This window comes from Canis lupus, chromosome 9 (assembly GCF_011100685.1).
Source record: "Canis lupus familiaris isolate Mischka breed German Shepherd chromosome 9, alternate assembly UU_Cfam_GSD_1.0, whole genome shotgun sequence".
Classification (NCBI taxonomy): domain Eukaryota; kingdom Metazoa; phylum Chordata; class Mammalia; order Carnivora; family Canidae; genus Canis; species Canis lupus.
The window spans coordinates 46,353,700-46,378,869 of NC_049230.1; the positions used below are offsets into that span (position 1 = coordinate 46,353,700).

Genomic DNA, 25,170 nt, shown 5'->3' on the forward strand with positions numbered 1-25,170 from the left:
CTTCCTCCCCCAACGACGGTGGCCGCACAGGGAGGAAAAGCTCAGAACTCAAGTTCAGCGGCTCCAGAGGGGTGGGGAGGCGGGCCTCTGCGCGTGCGCAGAGGTGTGGTCGGGAAGGTGAGCTGAGGCTGGAATTGGGAGCGCGGCGCCTGTGAGGTGAGGAGAGAGGCCAGGCCACGCCAGGCCGGGCGACGCGGGCGTTCGCGGCGGTGGCTGCTGTTGCTGCTGTGGTGGCCATCGAGGACACTGGTGCTGGTCTGGGCTCGGGCTGACGGAGACACCCCACAATTGGCCGCCTCCGGTCATCTTAGGCCAGGGTCTGCCGCGACAGACCCGGACTAGTGCCCCAGTCTTTTACTTGAGGACCTTAAAGGTCTTTTAAGAGCAGTTATTATCTGCCTCGTCCCCCACCCCCCTCCTTTTTTTAAGTTGAGGAAACAGTCCTAGAGAACCATAGGAAATTGCCCACGGTGACACGGTAGAGAAGTACCAGAGTAATGGCGGACTACATCCCCAAGACTCCTGACTTTTTTTTTTCTTCCCCCACCCCCGACCTTTCTTTTTAAAAAATACAGTATAGTTGGCTCTTGCTGAGGGAAGATTGTGTGTAAGTAAATCAAGAGGTACTGTAAGTCGATTTGGGAAGTTCTGTATCATTGTGGATTCTGGGGAAAATGACTTGACCGGTATTTTAACTTCTTGTTCCTGAGCCACTGTTCCGAACTGTGGTGAAACTCCCTCCCCAAGCTAACCGACACAGTCTACTGGACCTCTACACCATCAAAAGAATAGTTACCAGTAATTTTCCTTAGACTAGGCCGGAAGACCTAGTCTTAGACTCTGACGGAACTCACTTAGTCCCTATTAGGTGGCACACATTTCGCCACCTTAGAGGGCTAAGCGCTTGTGGAGAAAGTCAATAGATATGCGAAAAGATACAGTGTTTCTAAAGGTGGTTGGTTAATTTGAGTTCGTCAGAGCAAATGGCAATCTTTAAAACAAACCAAAATAGGAAGAAATATTAATAACTAATTCATTTTAACATTGAAGTTATAGAGGACCTTGCGTCAGATTTTTTCAAAAGATGGAAAAATAACCTGAACAAAATTCTTAAGAAAACCATTGTTGCCAAATTGATGCAACAGTCCCTGTACTGTATATGAGATATGCCAAGAGTTTAACTCAAGAGAATTTACCAGAACTCAGAGAGGAAAATATAAAACTATGAGAGACAAGAATAGAACACATGGAGAATAGATCCAGAAAACTAATTATGAGTTCCAGAAGGTGATAACAAGTGACTGAGAAGGAGTGGGAATCAAAGAAATAATAGAAGAAAATTTACTAAGTTAATGGGGAAATTTAAATTTAAGACAAATTTAGCCCTCAGACGCAAAGGTTCATGAAATACCAAGGTAAAAATAAATGAACAGGGCAGCCCCGCTGGCTCAGCGGTTTAGCGCCGCCTTCAGCCCAGGGTGTGATCCTGGAGACCCGGGATTGAGTCTCATGTCGGGCTTCCTGCATGGAGCCTGCTTCTCTCTCTGCCTCGCTCAGTGTCACTCATGAATAAATAAAATATTAAAAAAAAAATTTTTTTTAAATGAACAATCATATTTAGACTTGTATTACAATGAAATCTTCTGAGATTATTAAAATGTGTTTGACATGATACAGTCAAGATGTGTAATTTTAAAAACCAGTTGCAGAACAAAATATAGAGTATGGTTTCATCTGAGCAGCATATAACTATTTATTGCATATATAAGTTTCTGTAAAAATAAATACAAAGAAGGAGTGCAAGAAAACACCAAACTTTTTAAAGTGATTATCTTTGTAGAAGAGAGTAGATTTTAAAGGTTAGAGAGTGAAAAATCCTTATATTTCTATCATGTTTTAAATTCCTACAGTAGAAATTTGGTCACTTATGAGTAATCAAAAAACAGGTTAATGGGGAAGGAAGGAATTCAATTTCTAAAAACAAAAATTGTACAGGTCATGTTTGCTGAGCACAGAGTAGTAAAACTAGAATTAAATAACCACAGATTCAGCAAAATCTAACTACTTGGAAATTTTTTTAAATTTTAAATAACTCAGCTCAAAAAAAGTAAAGCTTGGATTGTGGATGCTTTAAAAATTAAGATTAATAAAAAATTAAAATTAGGGCATCCATTTACAGCAGTAAATCTCTTCAAAAACCTCTTCTATGGTGAGGATTCAGTTATTTCTAATTTAAAAAGCCAGTAAGTGGTAAGAGGCTTAATATTCCTGAATGAAATGTGTATCTGAGTAGTGACAACCTGCTGAACTTCAGATTTTTTCTGATTATAGATATCAAGTGCATTTTGAGGGTAAAGGATAAAATAAGTGAGCTCTATCATGACTCGCTATTCTAAACTTGCATGACCTTTACTATGTTTCCTCTTTGAATATTCTTGAAATTTTAGTTGGCTAACCATGGCTTATTAGACTGGCCAATCTTTTGCTCGTCTGTATCTTTGTAAACAAGTGATATGCCCTTAAAATTGTGTCCAAGCTGGTATATGCAACAGTGTGGAAGTTCCTTATCTGATTTAATAAAATGCTTGAAACACAAAAAAATAAATAAATAAATAAATAAATAAATAAAATAAAAAATTAAAATTAAAAAATTTTAAATTAATTAAAATCATTAAAGCGGTGCTCTGAAAAAAATTAATAGCCTGAGTGCTTTTATTTTTTTTAATGTAAGATTTTTTTTATTTTATTTATTTATTAATGAAAGACACAGAGAGAGAGAGGCAGAGACACAGGCAGAGGGAGAAGCAGGCTCCATGCAGGGAGCCTGACGTGGGACTTGATCCTAGGTCTCCAGGATAGGCCCTGGGCTAAAGGCAGCGCTAAACCGCTGAGCCACCAGGCTGCCTGAGTGCTTTTATTATTGAAGAATGTGATCTAGTAATTGCACTTCTGGGTATTTACCCCCAAAATACAAAAACACTAATTCAAAAGGGATATATGCACCTTTATGTTTATTGCACCAGTATACACAATAGCCAAATTATGGAAGCAGCCCAAGTGTCCATCAACAGATGAATAAATAGAGAAGATGTGGTACGTGTATATAATAGAATATTATTCAACCATAAAAAAAGAATGAAATTTTGCCATTTGCAACAACACGGATGGAGCTAGAGAGTATAAAGCTAAAAGAAGTAAATCAGTCTGTCAGAGAACACAACCCGATTTCATTCATATGTGGAATTTAAGAAATGAAGGGAAAAGAGACCGAGAAAAAGACTCTTGAGAACTGATGATTACCAGAGGGGAGATTGGTGGGAGAATGGGTGAAATAGGTAAAGGGGATTAAAGAGTACACTTACCCTGATGAGTATTGAGTAATGTGTAGAATTGTTGAATCCCTATATTATATAACTGAAACTAATATAGCACTGTATGTTAACTATACCAGAATTAAAATGTTTCATTTAATGAAAATTTTTAAAAACTTCAAAGTTTTAAAAGGATGAAAATGATAATGGAACACCTGGGTGGCTCAGTCAATTAAGCATCCAACTCTTGGTTTCAGCTTGGGTCATGATGTCTCAGTCAAATTGAGACTCATCAGACTCCAGGATCAGTGCAGAGTTTGCTTCAGATTCCTTTTACCTCTCCCTTTGCCCCTTCCCTGATCACATGCTCTCTCTAAAATGAATGAATAAAATCTTTTTTAAAAAATGAAAATAATTACTAAACAAGAGAGAAAACAGTAATAAAGATCAGAAATTAATAAAAGAATAGCACTTGGTAAATAAAGAGCACATTCTTCAGAAATAAAATAGACAGGGACACCTGGGTGGCTCAGCGGTTTGACACCTGCCTTCGGCCCAGGGTATGATCCCGGACTCCTGGGATTGAGTCCCGCATCAGGCTCCCTGCATGGAGGCTGCTTCTCCCTCTGCTTGTGTCTCTGCCTCTCTCTCTGTGTCTCTCATGAATAAATAAAAATAAAATATTTTTAAAAAAATAAATAAAATAGACCTTAAAAATAGACACATTTCTGGCAAGGGAAAAAAAAAGACATCCTCTTGGATGTCTCATAATTCAAACTTAGCTCATCAAATCTCTGATTTTCCCTTAAAATACTTGTTTCTTCACTAGTCTTATATCTCAATAAATTATGCCATCATCTAAGTCAAAACACCGAAGTTATCCTTAACACCTCCACCTCTGTCACTCCCACATTTAATCCAATATCAGGATAGGTCTCTTCTATCTGTATTGGATAGCTATGGTATTCATTACCTCAACATTCTCATTTTTTCTCTTGAAAACTGCCGCACTTCTCACTCAGAAGTACATTTTCTTTCCTTTTTTTCTTCTCACTTCTTTCATTTGCTTTTTTCCCCTCAGGTGCAGAGATTTGAGGCAGTCATACTATTTGGTTCATCAACAAGTCTTCTCTCATTTTCTGTCATCAACAAGTCCTTTCTCATTTTCTTTTTCTCCTTCATTCTAGTTATTCGTGTTCCTTCCCTCACTTCTTAGGTAGCCACTCTAATGTGTTTAAAGACAAAGACATACATATATGTCTTTGGATATACATGTGTCTTTAAATAATATATAGTATCATTTTATGTATGTTTTTAAATGTACATGATTGATATTGTGTTATGGAAATCATTGTTTCTTTTTCACGTTTCTGTAAATACTTCTGACTATTGCATAGTATTGTCAAATGACTTTACACCCTTGGCCACTGGTCCTGGGCTAAGATGTGCCAATCAGGATCCTTATCCAGAATTTTTGAACTGAAACTAAGGGGGGAAAAAAATCCCTTTCCAGTGTGGAAGCCATCAAATATAAAACACAGAAGCTGTCAGCAGTCAAATGTTCCTGCCACGTGGAACCAGCTGGTCTCCAATGAAAAAGAATGAAGCCAACATGCAGAAAACAGCAGAGGTGAGAAATAATGAGAAAGTCCTGGAAAAATCTCAAGTCCTGGAAAAATCTCTACTAGATTTCCTGTTGTTCCTGAATTCCATATTCCTGCCCATGGTTCAGCTCTTCTTGAATTCCACGAACCAGTAAATCTCATTACTTCCATCTTGTGCCTAAGCCAGTTTGTGTTGGGATCCTGTGACTTGCAACTGAGAGGCCTAATTATAATTTCCAAAATGTATCTCTTGTGCATGTGTTTGTGTATGACTTTTCTCTTAATTGTGGTAAAGTCCATGTAACATGAAATATACCATTGTAACCATTTTAAGTGTACAGTTCAGTGGTGTTAGGTGCATTGACATTGTTGTACAGCCAATCTCCAGAACTCTTTTTATCTTGGAAAACTGAAACTATACAACTTCCCATTCCTCCCCTCCCTCCACTCCCACCCCAACTTTTGATAACTACCATTTTAGTTTCTATGATTCTGACTACTCTAGGTACCTCACACAAGTATAATCATACAGTATGTTTCTTTGTGACTGGCTTATTTCACTTAGCATGGTATCCCCAAGATTCATCCATGTAGCCTGTCAATTTCCTTCCTTTTTAAGCTTGAATGATATCCCATTGTGTGTGTGTGTATATATATATTTACACACACACACACACATTTTATTTACCCATTCATCTGTTGATACCTGGGTTTTGCCCACCTTTTAGCTATGTACAATTATGTCTTTGAAACATTCTTTGAATTCTTTTGGGTATTTAACCAGAAGTGGAATTGCTGGATCATATGGTAATTCTGTTTAATTCTTTGAGGAACTGACATAATGTTCATACCAGCTGCACCATTTTATATTTCCACAAACAGTGCACAAAAACTCAAATGTCTCCATATCCTGGTAGACCCTTGTTTGTTTAATAGTAGTCATCCTAATAGGTGTAGGGTGTTATCCCATTGTGGTTTTCATTTGAATTTCCCTAGTGATTAGTGATGTTGAGCATCTTTTCATGTGCTTGTGTCCATCTGTATATCTTTAGAGAAATGCCCATTCAAGTCCTTTGCTCATTTTTAAATCAGATTTGTTTTTCCAAAATGTATCTTGATTATTTTTTCTATCCTCATTTCCACCATCTAAGCACCTGTGGATTTTCATGTAGAGAATACTTTGTAAATGGACTCTCTGATTTCCATTATCTCTTTCCTTTTCATTCAACACAATGAAGCCAGAGCGATTTTCTGAAAATACAAATTCTAACATGTCATTTACCTACTCAAAATTGTCCAATGACATTCCATTGCTCTTCAGAAAAAAATTCATGAGTCATTGGTCCCTGCCAATTTCACTTTTTTTTTTTTTTTTTTTTCAATTTCACTCTCTTATCACACTCCCCTTTGATCACTATTTTCAGATACATTGGCCTTTTAGTTTCTGGAATATGCTATGTTCCTTTCCTCCTTAAAGTCTTCACACATATTCCTTCCAAATGAAACACTTTTCCATCTACTCTGCCCATTCACCTTATGGGCCACAACTTAAATTTGACTTCTCTAGAGGACCTTCCCTAACCTCCTTCCTTAATCTAAATGCTCTCCCATTATAGTATCCTATCATAACACATTTCCTTGATATCACCTATCAATATTTGTAAATATGTACTTATTTTTGGATTATTTATTATACATCTCTCTACTAGATTATAAGCTTTCAGAGCAGGCACAAGTCTATTTTTCTAACACCATATCCCCAGATCAAACAATATCTGATACATAGAGGTACTTGTTCAATGTTTAAATAGTACCAAAGATAGGAAGAATGCTTAGAAATATTAATATATTCAACTTTATACTAATACATTTGAAATTTCAAATTAGAGGATTTCTCCAAAAAATTAGATCTAAATTATCAAAATTAATTCAGGCGGAAGTGGCAAATCCTGATAAACCAAGTAGTTGTGAAGTCACTGAAAAAATTACCAGAGGTATTCTTATAAGGAAAAACAAATTATCTTTATTTGCAGATGGTGTTATTGGAGGGTGAACTATAAAATGATTAGATCTAACAAGGTAATCTAGTTAAGTATCCTATTACATGATAATTATACAAAAATTACTTTATATATATATCATAGGTAAGCAATTTAAAAATCTAATTAGGGGATCCCTGGGTGGCTTAGAGGTTTGGTTCCTGCCTTCAGTCCAGGGTGTGATCCTGGAATCCCAGGATCAAGTCCCACATCAGGCTCCCTGCCTGGAGCCTGCTTCTCCCTCTGCCTGTATCTCTCCCACTCTCTCTCTCTCTCTCATTAATAAATAAATAAAATATTTTTTAAAATCTCATTAAAAAATACCTTCTCTCAAAAGCAACAAAAATTATTGTACTTAGGCATAAATTTAATCAGTCTACACAGGACTTACATAATGAAAATCTTACTGAGAAACCTAAACCAAAAAGATTTTACTAAGTTGAAAGACACCCATGTTCATAGATGGGAAGGCTCAGTATTTTAAAATATCAATTATGCCCCCAGTTCATATATCTTAAACTGGCAACCTTGATAAAGGATTTTGAAAATTCATTTGAAAGAACTGATGTGTGAGAAAAACCAATATGTTTTAGAGTATTCGTGACAACGTATTAAAACAGTGAACTGGAGAAAGGGATTGGCAGTCTAATTAGTGGAACAAAATACAAAGTCCAGAAAGGTTCCAAGCGTTAATAGAAACTTAATGTTTCTAAAAGATTTTATTTTATTTTTTTTAAGATTTTATTTATTTATTCAGGAGAGCAGAGAGGCAGAGACACAGACAGAGGGAGAAGCAGGCTCCATGCAGGGAGCCTGACGTGGGACTCGATCCTGGGTCTCCAGGATCACGCTCTGGGCTGAAGGCAGCGCTAAACCACTGGGCCACTGGGGCTGCCCAGAAATTTAATTTTTGATAAACATCACATTTCAGAAAAAAAATAGATGACTTGGTCAGTGTTATGTTAAAGATTCACAAAAGAATGTGGCCAATTATACAGGAAAAAGTTTAATCACTAGTAAAACATATCCAAACTACTACACACATTTCATTAAATTGACAGATCAAGTGATACAACAGGGTGAAGGGGAAAAGGCCATTCCTTAGAAACAGCTGTTGGAAGTGTAAATCAGTGTAATCTACAACTTCTCTGGAAGTTAGTTTGGTGGGCAGCCCAGGTGGCTCAGCAGTTTATTTTATTTTTTATTTTATTTTAAAGATTTTATTTATTTATTCATAGAGATGCGGAGAGAGTAGCAGAGACACAGGCAAAGGGAGAAGCAGGCTCCATGCAGAGAGCCCAACGAGGGACTCTATCCAGGGTCTCCAGGATCACACCCTGGGCTGCTGGCGGCGCTAAACCACTGCGCCACCGGGGCTGCCCTGGCTCAGCAGTATAGTGCCGCCTCCAGTCCAGGGCATGGTATGCATGGAAGTTAGTTTGGGAGTGGGTATCAAATGTCTTAGAAATGTGCATACCGTTAGATGGAAAATGCCATTTGGCAGAATCTACCCACAAAAATCTTGCAACTTATCTGTTTATTATATTATTATAGAGAAAAAGTTATAGACAAAAGAAACTAAATGATCAAGTTATGTAAAACTTTTTTTAAAAAAACTATGGCAGCCCGGGTGGCTCAGCGGTTTAGCACCACCTTCAGTCCAGGGCGTGATCCTGGAGACCTGGGTTCGAGTCCCACATCAGGCTCCCTGCATGGAACCTGCTTCTCCCTCTGCCTGTGTCTGTGCCTCTCTCTCTCTCTCTCTGTCTTTCATGAATAAATAAAATCTTTAAAAACCACACCCTTAAAACTATGGTATCTTTAAAAAGAAGCAGCCATTTAAAGTGTCCTGTATCTATTGATAAGCAAAGATTCATATTCATAATATTGTCTGAGAAAAAGCAAATTACCAAACCTATCAAAAAAGTTTTGTGTGTAGATGTATCTGGACCCGAGAAGATAAATCCTAAAACTTAGATAGCAATTGTCTTTGGGGAGAAAAGAGATAAATTTTTTTAATTAAACATGCACTGCTTTGCTTGTTCATAAGGAATAAAGAGAAATTTCATGTTTAAATGCTACATTAAAAATAGTGAAAAATAAAAAACAAAACAAAGTAGTGAAAAATAAGGATGCCTCAATGGCTCAGTGTTTTGAGTATCTGCTTTTGGCTTGGGGCATGATCTCGGGGTCCAGGGATTGAGATCTGCATCAGGCTCCCCATAGAGAGCCTGCTTCTCCCTCTTGCCTATGTCTCTGCCTCTTTGTGTCTTTCATGAATAATTAAATAAAATCTTTAAAAAATAGTGAAAAGTGGAAACAAGTTATTAAAAATTATAAAATTTTGAAGAAATTGAGACTAAAATAGGAGTAAACAAAATGTTATCTATGATTTTAACTGTCATATAATGTATGTATATAAAAAAAACAGGAGACAGAAAATGAACATTATTAAGGTAGGATTGTAAGCAATTTTTCCCCTTGTTAAATAATTTAAATAAAAATATATAGCAGATTTTGAACCATTCAAACTTCACAACAATGATGAAAAAGTAGAGACCACTGACAGTGCCAAGAGATGGATGGTATGGGTGAGGGGTAAGCTTTAAGCCTTCCATAATCACCAATTACTTCCTATAAAGCTTCACCAGGAAAAAAACACATTTACTAAGAAATTCAGCTTCAAGACAAGTTCCCTTCTATACAGATTCTGGAGCCCCAGAATTAGAGACCATTCCATTAATAACACAGACCCCAGGTGTATTTTCCTGTTGTGCATTTCCCTTTTTCCCCCTTTGAGATTTTTTTTTAGAGCAATTTAAGGTTCACAGCAAGACCGATGGGTAGTTAAGACTTCTCACATATCCCATACCCCCACAAAAGCAGTGCTTCCCCCATTATCAACATCCCCTATCAGAGTGGGATTGTTATAATTGAACCTGTATTACTCATCATTACAACTCAGTCTATGGTACATTATGGTTCACTCTTGGTGTTGTACATTCTATGGGTCCGTTTGCCATTTTCAAAATCTTTTCATTAAACATATTGTCCCAGGCTTTGCTTTCATCCCTTTTTTATTCCTGGGTTCCAGAACCATGTGTGCTCAGTACTGCATCTCCTTTGCTGATGTTGAAAAAGCTCATGTCAACATTCAAGATTTTATTCACCTCACACCAGTGCTAACAAGCTTCATTTTGAATCAAGTAACAGGGCGCAATCTTTTCTTCAAATGTGAACTCTTCCAGAAAACTGGATCTTTTAAGGTAACAATTCCTTTTGATACTGTATCATGTATCTTTTCAAACCAGTTCACATATATATACGTTTATTTGGTCCTCCTGACCACCCAGGGAAGTAGGTAGAATTATTTTTATAGCTGAAGAAACAGCTTTGATCAAGCCCTGGTTACTTAGCATCGTGGTATTTACAAGCCACTTTTCCATAATCTCAGAATTTCTTATATTGGGGTAATGATAGAAAGATTTAAAAAAAAAAAAGATAGATTTCTGGGGGTGCCTGACTGGCTCAGTTGGAAAAGCATGTGACTCTTGATTTTGGGGTGAGTTTGAGCCCACTTTGTGTATAGAGATTAAATAGGTTTTTAAAACTTAAAAATACATAGATTTCTGTGTCCATTCACTGCAGTAATTTCTGTTGAGTTTTAAGATCCTTTCAGGTAAAAATCTGAAAGTTGCATTTGGCACTGTGCCTGACAGGTATTAGTACCAGTTAAGTGGTATTCTAGGACTACCTTTTCCCCATCCATTAATGAGCATTTTTATGATAAACACTCTATTCTCTTTTGCCCTTTTCTTCTGCCATGGCTTTTCATTCATCCTACATCAAATACTTATAATCACTAGCTATACTAGGCACACACACACACACACACACACACACACACACAACATACACAGGTTTTGTACTATTTTCCACACTTGCAGGGGAAGACAGGCTAGTCAACAAGCAGATTAATGACAAGTAACTTGAGAGATACAGATAAAATGCCATGGCATGAAAGGCCTAGTTTTGCATGGGAGATCAAGGAAGTTGAACTAGGTGATGTTTGATCCAAATTTTACAAGGTGAGTACTTTTAGCGATATCCAAGAGTGAAGTAAAAGAATTATAGGTAGGGGTACCAGCATGCTGAGAAGTACAAGGGTGTGAGCTAACCTGTAGGAGGGAAACTGGAAGCAATTTAGGATAGCTACAAAAGTGACAGAAGCAGTAAATGTTTTAAAAAGACTGCAACTTGGGATCCCTGGGTGGCGCAGCGGTTTGGCGCCTGCCTTTGGCCCAGGGCGCGATCCTGTAGACCCGGGATCGAGTCCCACGTCGGGCTCCGGTTGCATGGAGCCTGCTTCTCCCTCTGCCTGTGTCTCTGCCTCTCTCTCTCTCTCTGTGACTATCATAAATAAATAAAAATTAAAAAAAAAAAAAGACTGCAACTTAAAAGGAATTTGTACTTACAAAACAGGCAATTAAAAAGCTAACTTTTTAAAAGGCACTTTCATAATCTAGTGGAAATATTTGAGAATGATCCTTGGGGAAGGATCAGTTGAGGTTTGGGAACATACAAGTTGAGAAATGAGGCTTCACCAAGTTAGTGGCAAAGGCGCACATGAGATATTTCAGAGGTACAATCAACCGGATTTCATGAGGAAATAATGTGCAGTGCTAGGAAGAGAAAAATCTAGGAAAGCTCCTTGGTGTTTTGAAAAGAAATTTTTAAATAAAATACATGGTCTCACCATCCCTCTTCCAGATTCGTGGTGCCATTAATGCAATCAAAGGCTTGACTCCTGCCACCTCAGAAGATAAGCCCAAAGCTGTGGTTACTCACAGCAGTGGAAATCATGGCCAGGCTCTTGCCTACGCTGCCAAATTAGAAGGTACTTGACTAATTTCTCAAGATACTGGGTAGGATCAGCAGAGAAGGAAGAGTGGAAAGGTATTCTTTCAGTGAGATTGGTAATAACTGTGGGAAGGTCATTTCCAGGTTCCTATCTCATAATAAGCAAATTGAACAGTTTCTATCCTAAATTCTCCTGATCTGTACTAACTATACGTTTCTCCCACCCAGGCATTCCTGCTTATATTGTGGTGCCCCAAACAGCTCCCAACTGTAAAAAATTGGCAATACAAGCCTATGGAGCCTCCATAGTGTACAGTGAACAGAATGATGAGGTAAGGGAGAGCAGCGTTCAGTGTCACCATAACAACTTTCACCATCAAATAAAACTTCTCTTCCTAACCTATTAGCTATTTCTTTTTTTTTTTTAATTTATTTATTTATGATAGTCACACACACACACACAGAGAGAGGCAGAGACACAGGCAGAGGGAGAAGCAGGCTCCATGCACCGGGAGCCCGACATGGGATTCGATCCCGGGTCTCCAGGATCGCGCCCTGGGCCAAAGGCAGGCGCTAAACCGCTGTGCCACCCAGGGATCCCTTAGCTATTTCTTATATACCGTTTCCTCTTCATCTCTCCATCTTAGCATGCCCAACTTTTTATCTACCTATACTAAGACGAGATCATTAATCTCATAGTTTAAAATATCACCTATACTCTGGGGCACCCCCGTGGCTCAGTCAGTTGGGTGACCAACTCTTGGTTTTGGCTCAGACTCAGTATATAACCTATACTCTAATTCCAGCCCTGACCTTTGCCCTTAACCCTTGGGCCTTTCCCTTTAAGACTTGGATTGGGTATGTCCAATGATTATCTGATACGCCCACTTGGAATGTCTTAATAGGCATCTCAAACTCAGCACATCTAAACCAAACTCCTGATCTTCCTCCCAATGCTGCTCTTCTTCCAGTCCTTTCCTTCTCAGTAAATGGCAACTTTTATTCTTCTAGTTGCTCAAAATAACTAACAGCCTCTACCATCAATGCCGATTCAAACAGAGCATCAATTTTCACTTAGACACAGTAGCCTAACTGGTCTCTTTCTACCTTTGCCCCACTTGTCTATTTTCTGAGAAACAAGAACTATCCATTTAATAAGTCAGAACTTGTCTCATCAGCTGAAAATCCTCCAATGGTTTCCTATCTTTTATACAGTGGTAACCAAAGTTCTTGCAATCATCCAAGGCCTGGATGAAACGGTCATTCCAGTTTGACATCATCTTCCACTACTACTGTCCCATCAAACATCCCACACCAACCCCATTAACTTAGCCTTTTCTTGGAAAAGCCAAGCACTCCTACTTTGTGGTCTTTGCACTTGCTATTATTCTCCCCCTGGAATATTCTGGAGATCCACAGCACTTGTTCAAACCTATTAAAATGTCACATTAGCAAAGGACCTTCATCATGAGCACCCTCTAAAAAACAGATTCACTTCTCTCCATAGCATTTAGACATACCATGTATGTAGTTATATGCCACCCCTCCCCTGCATATGAGAACTTAATTCCAGGGCTCCTGGGTGTCTCAGCTGATTAAGATCTGTCTTTGGCTCAAGTCATGATCTCTCAAGTCCTGGGATGAGGTCCCCTTATCAGATTCCCTGCTCAGTGAGGAGTCTGCTTCTCCCTCTTCCTCCTGCTCACTCACATCCTCTCTCTCAAATAAATAAATAAATAAAATCTTAAAAAAGAAAAATAGGGCAGCCCGGGTGGCTCAGCAGTTTAATGCCGCCTTCAGCCCAGGGCCTGATCCTGGAGTCCTGGGATCGAGTCCCACGTCAGGCTCCCTGCATGGAGCCTGCTTCTCCCTCTGCCTGTGTCTCTGCCTCTCTCATGAATAAATAAATAAAATAACTCCACTGAGCACAGGGACTATTTTCTTCATTGTTACATACCCAGTGCCCAAGAAAGTCTGAAAAAAAAAAAAAAAAGATGGCTAATGAAGTATTAATGAAATCTACCTTGTTGGGAACTCTAGTAAATACAAATTAAATACATTAAAAATTTTTGAATACATTAATTTAACTTATTCTTTCAGTCCAGAGAAAATCTTACAAGAAGAATTATGGAAGAAACAGAAGGCATCATGGTACATCCCAACCAAGAGCCTGCAGTGATAGCTGGGCAAGGGACAATTGCTATGGAAGTACTAAACCAGGTAAGAGCTGTTTATTTTTTTTAGCTACCAGTAAAACTGTTGATATTTGGCTGTAGAGTCAATTATTTTATGTATGTATAAAACTGGTTATTAATAGACTTCTATTTTATATTCTTTTCACTAAAGGTACCCTTGGTAGATGCACTGGTGGTACCTGTAGGAGGAGGAGGAATGGTTGCTGGAATAGCAATTACAGTTAAGGTAAGAAAATAGCTTCTGGAGGACTTGCTGCTTCAGGCATAGAGAATTTTATTTTATATTGTAGTACACTGAGGATATTTGGCTCAACAACCCCCCCAAATTGCTATTCCTTCCCATCAATCCTTGGCACTTGAAATAGAAGGCTCTTCTGTGCCCTGTTGTTAATCTGTTGCAACTTTACAAGGCAAAAAGCAATTACAGTCCTTTCTCTGAATTACACCTCAACAACTCACTATCCAAGTCAGAAGCTACTCCTTTCCCTAGTTACCAGTAGAACCAGATGTGACCTAAGCAACATCTAATGGGTAGTATTAGGCATACAATTTAAAATGCTGAAGGTCTAATTTTTATTACATTGATCAAAGGAAAGGCTCTTGAACAGAACTGAATTACCTGTATTGCCTATTTTACTATAGGTATGCAGGCAAAATGCTGTGGCTAGTTGTAAGGTGTCTAATATTCCTCTTCCCAGGCTCTCAGACCTAGTGTGAAGGTATATGCTGCTGAACCCTTGAATGCAGATGACTGCTACCAGTCCAAGCTGAAAGGGGAACTGACTCCCAATCCCTATCCTCCAGAAACCATAGCAGATGGTGTCAAATCCAGCATTGGCTTAAACACGTGGCCTATTATAAGGGACCTTGTTGATGATGTCTTCACAGTCACAGAGGAAGAAATTAAGGTGAGGCTCTGATAGGAAAATATGAAAGAATGAAGCAACTTCTTAGGCCAAAGAGTCTTCTCCTGTTATAAGTAGCAACTTATTCCCTGGGGACTTGGCTAGGTGACTTCATGATGTGTGGGAGGGTGCCCCAGATTTATTAAAACAACCCTCAACAGTAGAAGCAGTTAGGATGGGGAAAAAAGCCCTGCCCTTCATTGGCAAGCATATACATATGGCCAAAATGAAAAGTCAGACTGGGTATATAACCTTACTTGGCCTTTAACTGTAAAGGCCAATCAGCTAGGCTCTTTCCCCTTCTCCCATTTCACTAATTCTTACTCCCTTCCATACCAACAGTATGCAACCCAGCTGGTGTGGGAGAGGATGAAACTGCTTATTGAACCTACAGCTGGTGTTGGAGTAGCCGCTGTGCTGTCTCAGCATTTTCAAACAGTTTCCCCAGAAGTAAAGAACATTTGTATTGTGCTCAGTGGTGGAAATGTAGACTTAACCTCCTTAACTTGGGTGAAGGAGGCTGAAAGGCCAACTCCTTATCAATCTGTTTCTGTTTAGTTTATGCAAGAGATTGGATTCAGTGTCTCTAGATGCTTGGAAAATTTGGTTCCTGGTTAAACTTCCTATCTTCCTCTCTTAAACAGCTTTCAAATTCCTAATGGAGAATGGATGTTTCAGTAAATAGTTTTTTCTTTTTTAACTAGCAAGAGAAAAACATCCATAGTTTACTGAGACACTTTGTCAAGGCCAAGAAAAGCCTTTGCAAAAAAGGCAGCAGATCTCTGGGCTAAAGTAGAAAACACAAACTTTGCCCAATTACAACCTATCGGCTCCCATCCCTAGAGTGTTCACTAGTAGCAATGAGACAGAATCTCAATGAATCTATTACTCCATGTCCACTTCAGGCACTGCTAAAGAAATCTCACTTTTCATCCATGGTACTGGGTCTGGTACATATGGATCATAAGTCCATTTGGGGAAAACTCGTTTATAGAGGTTCATCAGTACTGTGTCCTGAGATTTTAGCTTCCCATCAAAACTGCACTTCATGTGGCCATGAGTACCTAGAAAGAAAACAGCAAGTTGATCAAATTAAAATAGAAAATTTAAAAAAATAAATAAATAAATAAATAAATAAATAAAATAGAAAATTTTAAATCAGTAGTCTTCTAACCCAACAGTCATTTAGTAGCACTGGGAAAACCTGGATAAGGTGCCAAATCCCATGTTTTCTTACCCAAAGGTTCCTTGATGTGTCCCCTGCGGCCCCACTTTGTTCTCAGTTCCACGGGTTTAAACCACAACACATCCTCTTAGAATGAAACACACAGAAGACCAAGATGAAATATATACCCACAAAACATAAACTCAACCCTCACCCCGGAAAGGCAATCTGATCCCATCCTTCACACCTACCTCTGCTGAAGAACATGTAACGCACTACTGCCATCTTAGTAAAAATTTTGAAAGGATGACCACTCAAAACAATTCTCTTGATGACCATTCTGTCTGGATCCACTGACAATAAATAGCCTGTGGCAATGAGGCTGTGCATGCCTAAGGAGCAAAAGCAGAGCAGCAGGAGTCTATAAGCCAAAGCCTTCATTTATTGCTCTAGTCCATTGAAAGACCTAAACAAGATCTTAGAGAAACTTAAAGTAGGGATATATTATGCTGTCCTCCTGGGTCCATGGCAAAGATCATTATATGAAATCCCTGCTAATCCTGTCACCAGAAGCTACCCTAAATATAGCAGTCTGAGCATCTACCAATTAGCTGTGGTTTGTAAGAAAGATAAAACTCCGTTGGTCATCCTTGCCTTAGGCCATTATGGCTGAGACGGATATTCCAAAAACTATCATTACCTTCTTCATACAATATGGCTCTTAAATCTAAATACAAAAAATAGTTTTAAACCTATAGAGGACTTGCAGGCCTGTTTCCCTCTGTGAACTTAACTTACCATTGCTATTCTGTTTGAAAAGCAGCACAGATGCAGGAGGAAACGTGATTGGGCCATATATTGTCACCACCAAGGCCACATCAGCAGTCAGGAATCTCTGAAATTTATGTTTATCCGCTGCCATAATAGGGGTTAAAAAAAATAAACCAAAAACATTTTGAGAAACCATAGGTAATCCAGAAGCCTGTGAAAAGCTACATCACTGCAACTCTTAAACCTAAGGTAACTTAGGTTTCTTTACCTGGCCAGTTCAAAATAATTCCTACCTCAATACAACTTAAAGATACAACTCCGTTCCTCAGAGTGATTTTTCAACTGGAGGCAGAATTGTGGAGCTTGGACTGTATTTGGGGTTTGAAAAGGTTCTCCAGGTGACTGATTCTTATCACCCCTTCATTTGAGAAACAATGCTCTAGAGAATATCTCCACTAAATCAACAGTTCTTAATCTTGGACAAGGATTGGCAAACATTTTCTATAAAGGACCAGATAGTAAATATTTTAGGCCTATGGTCACACAATTTCTGTTTCAACTACTATTCAACTGTGCCACTATTGTAGAAAAATACCCATACATAATACTAAGAAAAAGGGGTTAAAAAAAAAAAAAACCACAACTGTGTTCCAACAAAATTTTATTTAACAGAAACAAGAGGTGGGACAGATTTGGCCTACGGGCCATTCATACTTTGCTGATCTTTGATCTTGAGGCTTCTGCTTTTACCTTCAATGAAATTCTAACCCCTTCTTAATACTGAAGTTATAGGAAAATAAAATATTTTAAAGGAAAGAGAGGTTAATCTCTTCATTTAGAGAGCAAGGCTAGTAAGAACAAAAATTATCCAGAGCACCCATTAATACTGCCTTTCTCATCTTCCTCCATCCATTAATGAGAGCTAAATATGTGTAGATGTTCAGAAGCCTCCGCCTCCAAGTTAATGCAAAATATCCTTCCACTCCTAATGTGTAGGAGTATAATCATTTTACCATGAAAGTGCCCCTGGTCACCACTTTTAAACATCTAGTCTCAACATCTCAGACGCCACATACCTTTTACCCAACTGTGGGCTACCCTTTACCCACACTGCCACTGGCCAAGAAATGCTAAATAGTCTACACTTTGACACACCATTTTATAGAGCCACTGACTCCCATTCCAAACCATTTTGGAACAAATACTCATGGCAGAGAAGCCTCAGCACCACAGAAAGATTGCATCACTGGGATGCTTCAGACAGGTTCAGACATTGTGAATAAAAACATCATTGGCTCCTAGACCAGAGTACCAAAAATATCCCTCACCCAGAAACCTAGAGTTCTAGAATTTGAAATTGTGTATTCTGCACATCCCCACTACAATAATAGTCACCCAGAAGACATTAAGATGCACAAGAACCCAGAACTTCCCCACTGCTTTACCTGCAGTGTGCTGAGAGAATAAAGGTGAGGCTCGGAAGCGCCTGAACCCACAGTGGAAGATTAAATCCTCTTTGGCTTTCACAGGTTCAATGTTGCCAGGGTGCCGGCTCACCACCATATTTAGTACTGACATCTGGTGACCACATAAGAAAAACATCTTCATATCTGTAACAGAGTAGCCTTAATCGAAAGATGGTGAACCAAACTAGCAGTTCAGATTCACTTTAACACTTACTTATGGAGAAGTATAGTGGACAAAGTGAGAATTACCTTTACCAACAACTGGTATTCAAGTCAAACACAGGCTGGTTTTTAGAGCCTTTTGTGTATCTTTCTATATGAACTAACATTGCAAAAGCTGAACATCTGCCACAAAATCAGTGCCTTTAAGTCACTCCCTCACCACATGCCTCAAAACTATCTCATTCAAGATGTTTCCCTCCTCAACTTTTACGCACAATGACCAAAGGCCAGAGCTCTCACATCCACCCCAACACACTTGACTGCTGGCCACCAAGAGAAAGATCTAGGCTGAGGCATAACCCCTACCCCCCTTTAAGGCTCCCAACCTTTGGTTAAAATCTGATCTGACAGGCATACTTAGAGAAGTCTCAGAACACAGAGATTGCATCACTGAGATGCTTCAGACAGGGTGACAAGTTGGGTAACACCATCATGGACTTTTCTATCATATTCTCTGATTTCCTAATCCTAAGGCAGATTCTTCACATCCCAGTGAACAAAATGTCACATAAAATTTTAGACTGTCATACAATATAAAACTACTTGGAAAGTTTCATAACTCCCTATTTCCCAAGACACTAACTCACCTTCTGTTCATGAGGTAGTAAAGAAAATGCAATCAAGGGTGCTCCTCGCTTAAAGTACTCAACCACTGAGAGAGGAACTTCAGAGACGTGAAGTGTGACATACCAGCCAACCTGCCAGAAGAAAACAGGAAATAATCATGCAGTTACCCTTAAGGTCTCAATAATGAAGCATCTCTCCAAATATGTTAGAAGTCTCTTAGACTACCTTTAAAATTGCCTTTCATAGATGCCTCAACTACCCAGATTAAACTTGTTCAGTAACCATCTGATACCTCTTTGTTCTCAACGTCACTCTTACCAGTGGCTCCTTTCCTTTAGTTCAGCTATGGGCAGCACAAAACTAAATAAGGTACTCATGTCAAGAGAAGGAATAAAGGACAGGGGCACCTTGGCAAACAAAAGCACCTTATAGGGATGAACAAAAGAAGGCAGATACCTCAGCTCCTTCAACTTCTTTTTCCTCAATTTCTTTAAAAATGCGTTTCCTAGTATTAGTAAAGTTCTGAAATTGAAATATCCGAGCATAATCTCGAGGAAGGTTTTCCTTAGGATCCCACGGAGATGTCCGGAAGCTCTTGAGACCTCTGTATTTCTGAAATCTAGATACGAGAGATTTTAAAGAATAGTCAAATTTATATGGTGCTACTTATTCACTCAAGTCACTTCTAAAATAGCTAAGGTTCTAGCTTAAAAAGAAAAAAGAAACAACTCTACCACTATCTCTCAAGATAATCTAATAGCCTAAAACCACACTTCAAACAGCTTCTACAGGGGCACCTGGGTGGCACAGTTGGTTAAGCGTCTGACTCTTGGTTTTGACTCAGGTCATAATCTCAGGGTCCTGGAACTGAGCCTCACACCTAGCCCCATGTTGCACTGGGAGTTTGGCATGGAGTCTACTTGGGATTCTCTCGCTCTCAAATAAATAAAATCTTAAAAAACAAAATGAAACAAAACAAAAAACCAGCTTCTAACAAATACTTCAGAGCCAAGCCCCAATCCCTCACTGACAAGACAAAAGTCCTTACAGTGGCTCCTTCAGGGAGTGGCTCTTTAATCTGGTAATCAAGGTCCTTGATAAAAGTCTTACCTCTCCCTAATATCCACCATAAACTCTCTGGCTTCAGTCAGACTCACTTCCAGAGCAGACAGACATGGTGATTTGCTCTTCATACTTTTATTCTTGCCCAAACTCCCCCAAATCTCCAAATGTTTTATACTTTTAGTATTAGCTCCTATAGGAAGCCTTTGCTGATTCATCTTAGTATCTCTTTCATTAAAGTATGGTAACATTATTAGTCTGTAACCATACAGCCTAGCACTTGATTATGTATTACTGTTTCCTGTATGCATGTCTTACCTTCCCAAACAAAATATTAGCGCTTCGGGAGTAGGGACAATGTGTTTGTCTCCTTGCATCATATGGACATAGTTCTGAACTACAGAAATTTTAAATAAAAACATACTGATTTTAGACTTGTTGACTAACCTAATTCTTGCAGCCACATCACGGGGGGTATCTATTTCATCTGGAAACATCTCTTGCAGTCTTTCTTGTTTATATTTCTCCAACATTTTTTCCTCAGCCTCATCATCCACATTCTCATCATATAGATCATCATGGACAGACTCTCCCATAGTCATAGTTTCATATTCCTCCTCCTCTTCCTTTTCACTGCCCTCATCCTGTAGAATAAAGAGTACAGTTTCACACCTGTCTCTACCCTACAGGCCACTGAACTAGAAATACAATAATTTCACTGGACATCCAGTCCAAACCAATATCAATTCTAATAGAGATGAAGTTTTAAAAGTCTCATTTCTGGCTGCTACAAGTCATTCCTAGGAAATTGATCACATACACCCCCTCAAGGTCAGGATTGCACTTTGCCTTGCATTTGGGGCTGTACATGGAAGTGGACCAAGGGTCCATTTCTTTACCTGAGATTCCTCTTCAATAAAATCCTCACGTTGCATATCATCATATTCATCTTCCCCATCACTTTCACCATCCTCATCCAAAATCCATTCAGCTTGGTAACTGGATGTCCCTTTGGGAACCTTCTTTACCACCTTGGAACTTTCCTTCAAGAAGTCTATAAAAGCCCAAACAAATTAAGCTAAATTATACTCTTTCTTTCCCTTATTATTCTGGGTATTCTCACCGAGGCAAGATACTAAATACTGCTACCAACACCAGAAGTTCTGATACTATGAGTAGAACAGACTACTTCCAAATTTAATTCAGCTGCCTCAGGACTAGCGCTACTTAAGAGACGTAGCAATACTACACAGCTAAATAAACTTTGCAGCAAATCAAAGTTGTTTGCCTGTTTATTAAAAAAACAGTAACACAAGTAATTTTGAAAAATGGAGCAAAGCTGCGTCCAATGTTTGTTTGCTTGGTGCAAACATAGCCCTTAAAGCTAAGAAAACTAAAAAAAAAAAAAAAAAAAAAAAAAAAAAAAAAATAAAGCTAAGAAAACTGATGTCCAAATACATCCTCATCTCACTCTACCCTAAATATGAGCAGCTAGAGAAAATCCACAGTTCCAAGCCAGACGAATTACAAACAAGTTTGCCAATACCAACCATTTGCTTCACTAAGCTCCTCCTCTGTGGGCCAGGTCTGCTCCCCCTCCATTGGATCTAGGTTAACCTCTGTTTGCAAAGATTCTTGTTTATCAGGGTCTGCCTTCATTACGACCTTAAGGTCTTCCTCCATATCAGCTACAGCATCCATAGCACAAATCTGAAAAATAAAATAGTTGACGCCAAGCATTACCCAAAAATCTACCAAATCTAACAATGTAACCAGAAAGATCCAAAAAGTAAAAGAATGAAGTAGAAACAGCTGAAATTTGTCAAATGTTTCAAACATTTCAGTTTTCTAGCATTTTAAGTCTAACCTCTGGTTTTGAGGGCTTTCATAATCTGGTCTCACTCCTACCCATTTGTTACATACCTTACTTCCATCAAGCTGATTTCTTCAAAGAAACCCTCTGATCTCTCACTGTGCCTAGGTTCACGTGGTCTCTATCTTCTTCAATACGGTTTCATCTCTCGTCAACTCACAAGTCACATTCATCCCTCTTAAGACCTGGCTCAAGCCCGCTCTTCTATGTAGCTCACTACTTTCTTAACTTCCACAGCAGGTCTATACCCTAACCACACCTTTTCAATTTTTTTTCACAGCTGTTTGTCGTTTTTTCTGATCTAAATAAGTTGTCTAAGGAAAGAGACAGCATCTTGTGTGTCTTCTATAAACTCAGAACCAACTGCTGTGCAAGGCACCTCCAAGTGCTGGATAAATACGTGATATGTCAACATTGTTCATAGCTGACAACTGCCTTACTTCAAACTAGCAGTTACCTCCAGAGACTTGTCCAAATGCAGACTTCTCTGATTATTAGTTCACACCCTACACCAGCTTACACATGCATCTACAACATACAATCTTTAAGAACATCAGTCTTGGGGAGACTGGGTCGCTCAGTGGTTGAGTGTCTGCCTTTAGCTCAGGTTATGATCTCAGGGTCCTGGGATCAAAACCCACATCGGGCTCCCCGCAGAGAGCCTGCTTCTCCCTCTGCCTCTTGCTCTGTGTCTCTCATGAATAAATAAATAAATCTTTTTAAAAAGGAGGCGGGCGGGGGGATGCCTGGTGGCTTAGTGATTGAGTGTATGCCTTCAGCACAGGGCGTGATCCTGGAGTTCCAGGATCATGTCCTGCGTCAGGCTCCCTGTATGGAGCCTGCTTCTCCTCCTGCCTGTGTCTCTGCCTGTCTTTCTGTCTCTCTCATGAATAAATACATAAATTAAAATAAATAAATAAATAAATAAATAATAAATAAATAAATAAATAATAAATAATAAAAGAAGAACATCAGTCTTACCTCCATTGTCACACCCGGGTCCTCCTTTTGGGATTTGATCATTCTAAAATTTAAAGGGAAAGGGTCCATAGGGGCATCTATCTGTTTCATCTGGAAATCACCCTGTCCAATGATATGCAGCAAGCTATTTACATTTAGAGTCTGTCCACGAACATAGCCTGAGATTTTTAAGGTGCCCACCAAGTTATTTTCTTCACTCGGCACAAAGTCAGCAGCGTGAGCAAACAGGTAGGCCCGTCGATCTCGAAAGGCAAGATGCCGTTGCTTTTGGTTGGCCAATTGCCTGAGCAGCATCTCTGCCTCCTGCTGAGTGTCTAACAGAAGAAGTTTGTCACTAGGAAAACGCTTCTCTACTGTTTTACTTAGCTTCTTTCTGGCATCTATTTGTTTCCTTGGTGGGAGGCCAGAAATGCCCTGGACAGCTAGCGCTGTGAAGAAGAGAAAAAGGGTTTTATCTGTTGCTTTACCACATGTAAATCCCCCCTGTAGTTCACAAACAAGCTAACAGTTCAGTTGTGAGCTCAGAGATCACCGAAAAACCCAACATTCAACTACTCTAAAAAATTTTATAACGAAAAAAAAATTCATATTCTTCTTCCTCTAGAGAAAGAGCAGCCCAGAAATAAAAAGGCACCTTGATAGATAATTTCTAAGTGATGGACCAAATTTAAGCCATACATGTACTATCAGCCAAATACAACCCACCAGTTATATCCCTGTATCATGTTGGACACGGTGCCTGGCAAATTATAGGTGCATAATAAAATGCTAATTAACTTCCCTCCTTTGCCTTTAATACTCCCAACTCACTTACTATAGGTGGGAAGGCCCTGAGCAAAGAGGCAGGAAAGGCAGTAATCCCCAATGCTGTCCCAGCCTTCTAGTGGATCAAGGAGGAAAAGGATGGTATCCGCCACTTTGGCCATGTCTAACACAGTGTGCAGATCCCCTATAGATATAAAACGATGTTATTAGAAAGTGGTGTTTGGCACCATCACGTTATACTAAAAGAACATTACCAAACTCAAAACATAACAATAGAAAGTACTGTTGTATGCTCTAACCTGGCCTTGCAGATGTGAAAAACCACCGATGTTTCAAGCGAGGGCATAACAACATAAAGCTATGGGTGCTTCCGCATTCATTCAAGTGTACTGTTCCGGTGTCTGTATCCTGAAGCAACCGAAAGGCCTCTGGCAGGGAAATCTTGTCGTGGAGGGGCACCACCAGTACCTGATGAGGAGGACCATCCTTGCTGCCCAACTGTCTCTTCTCTGCCAGAACCTAATAGAAGGAATCCATGTTTCAGTATTGCCTTTCCCACAGTATGGATGCCCCTTCCTCACCCCTCACTCCCCACTCCCAGCCCACTGCATTTTTCTTGTAAAAGGAGGCATGTATGCCTGGAGAGTGAGCAGGAACTCGGACCAAAGCAAAGAATGCCCTCGCATGAGTCTAGATCTGCACGCCTGACATGTGCTCCACAGTTATTCTCCATTCCCAGCCCCTTCCCGGGGTCACATTTTTTAGTTCGACGCATTATCCGCCTAGAACAATTAGAAGCCACACCATTCCCCAACCCCTGCTCCTCTCACCGCCTCTTTCTTCTGCTTTCGGAGCTGGCTAGCGCGATGCCTCTGGTCTACTTTGCTGAGCTCTTTTCTCACCTTCTTGCTTAAGATTTTCAGACCTAGAAAAAGATCAGTAAGGAATCTTGTCCTTTTGGACAAGAAAGTGGACCCACTCCGCCCAACTTAAGAGTGTCCGCGGGGTCCAGGCCAGAGATAGGAGCTCAGTCTGGACATAAAGGAAAGCAGCTGATATCGACTAAACTGTCCTTCTTCCTCCAACCCTATCTCCTCACCCTTGCCGTCCCGCTGCGCGGATCCCCGACCCCGATGCCGTCCGCCTTTATGAGCTTTATTCTGCTGCTTGAGCGGGCCAGAACGGTGGGCCGCCATGTCCCCGCTCACGTGCACGCAATCAGCACTAGTTCCGGGCGGGACCCAGCGCTTCCGGCCCCCTCTTTGGACGGCCCTCTCGGTGGCGGGCGGAGCTCCCGTTTCCTCTCGCGATAGGTCTCCCGACCAGCCTTAGAGAGCTGGACGTCCGCGTCTCCGCAACGCAGCGGAGAAAACTTTTCTCACGC

At 39.7% G+C, this 25,170-nt stretch overlaps 2 protein-coding genes and 2 non-coding genes across 12 annotated transcripts; 1 reads left to right on the plus strand and 3 right to left on the minus strand.

The window, feature by feature from the left end:
- On the plus strand, positions 1-20,601 carry SRR (serine racemase). Of its 8 annotated transcripts, none has more exons than XM_038548519.1 (9): positions 3-156; positions 4,393-4,941; positions 10,049-10,220; positions 11,725-11,851; positions 12,043-12,146; positions 13,915-14,034; positions 14,161-14,235; positions 14,708-14,917; positions 15,257-20,601. In XM_038548519.1, exons 2-9 carry the CDS (start codon positions 4,913-4,915, stop codon positions 15,470-15,472), a joined length of 1,053 nt encoding a protein of 350 aa, XP_038404447.1. In that variant the 5' UTR covers positions 3-156; positions 4,393-4,912; the 3' UTR covers positions 15,473-20,601. The 8 variants fall into 8 exon arrangements, with proteins under 8 accessions (XP_038404449.1, XP_038404447.1, XP_038404448.1 ...); XM_038548520.1 differs by having other exon boundaries at positions 5-156; positions 4,825-4,941; XM_038548521.1 differs by lacking the exon at positions 4,393-4,941 and having other exon boundaries at positions 1-156.
- Positions 14,264-25,069, minus strand: TSR1 (TSR1 ribosome maturation factor). 2 transcript variants are annotated; one of them, XM_038548511.1, is made up of 15 exons: positions 24,886-25,064; positions 24,617-24,711; positions 24,086-24,305; positions 23,836-23,970; positions 23,022-23,449; positions 21,718-21,877; positions 21,067-21,221; positions 20,615-20,811; positions 19,562-19,724; positions 19,126-19,236; positions 18,296-18,428; positions 16,878-16,994; positions 16,331-16,471; positions 16,152-16,226; positions 14,264-15,978 (listed from the first exon to the last, which is right to left on the minus strand). In XM_038548511.1, the coding sequence occupies exons 1-15, from the start codon at positions 24,980-24,982 to the stop codon at positions 15,800-15,802; spliced, it is 2,406 nt and encodes an 801-aa protein (XP_038404439.1). In that variant the 5' UTR covers positions 24,983-25,064; the 3' UTR covers positions 14,264-15,799. The 2 variants fall into 2 exon arrangements, 1 of the variants encoding a protein (XP_038404439.1); XR_005364775.1 differs by lacking the exons at positions 14,264-15,978; positions 16,152-16,226; positions 16,331-16,471 and adding an exon at positions 17,144-17,351 and having other exon boundaries at positions 24,886-25,069.
- Positions 18,059-18,153, minus strand: LOC119873502. The gene has a single exon (XR_005365094.1). It is a non-coding gene; the product is annotated as a small nucleolar RNA SNORD91 family (small nucleolar RNA).
- On the minus strand, positions 18,894-18,983 carry LOC119873503. Its single transcript, XR_005365095.1, has one exon. It is a non-coding gene; the product is annotated as a small nucleolar RNA SNORD91 family (small nucleolar RNA).
- Positions 25,070-25,170: the final 101 nt, after the last annotated feature.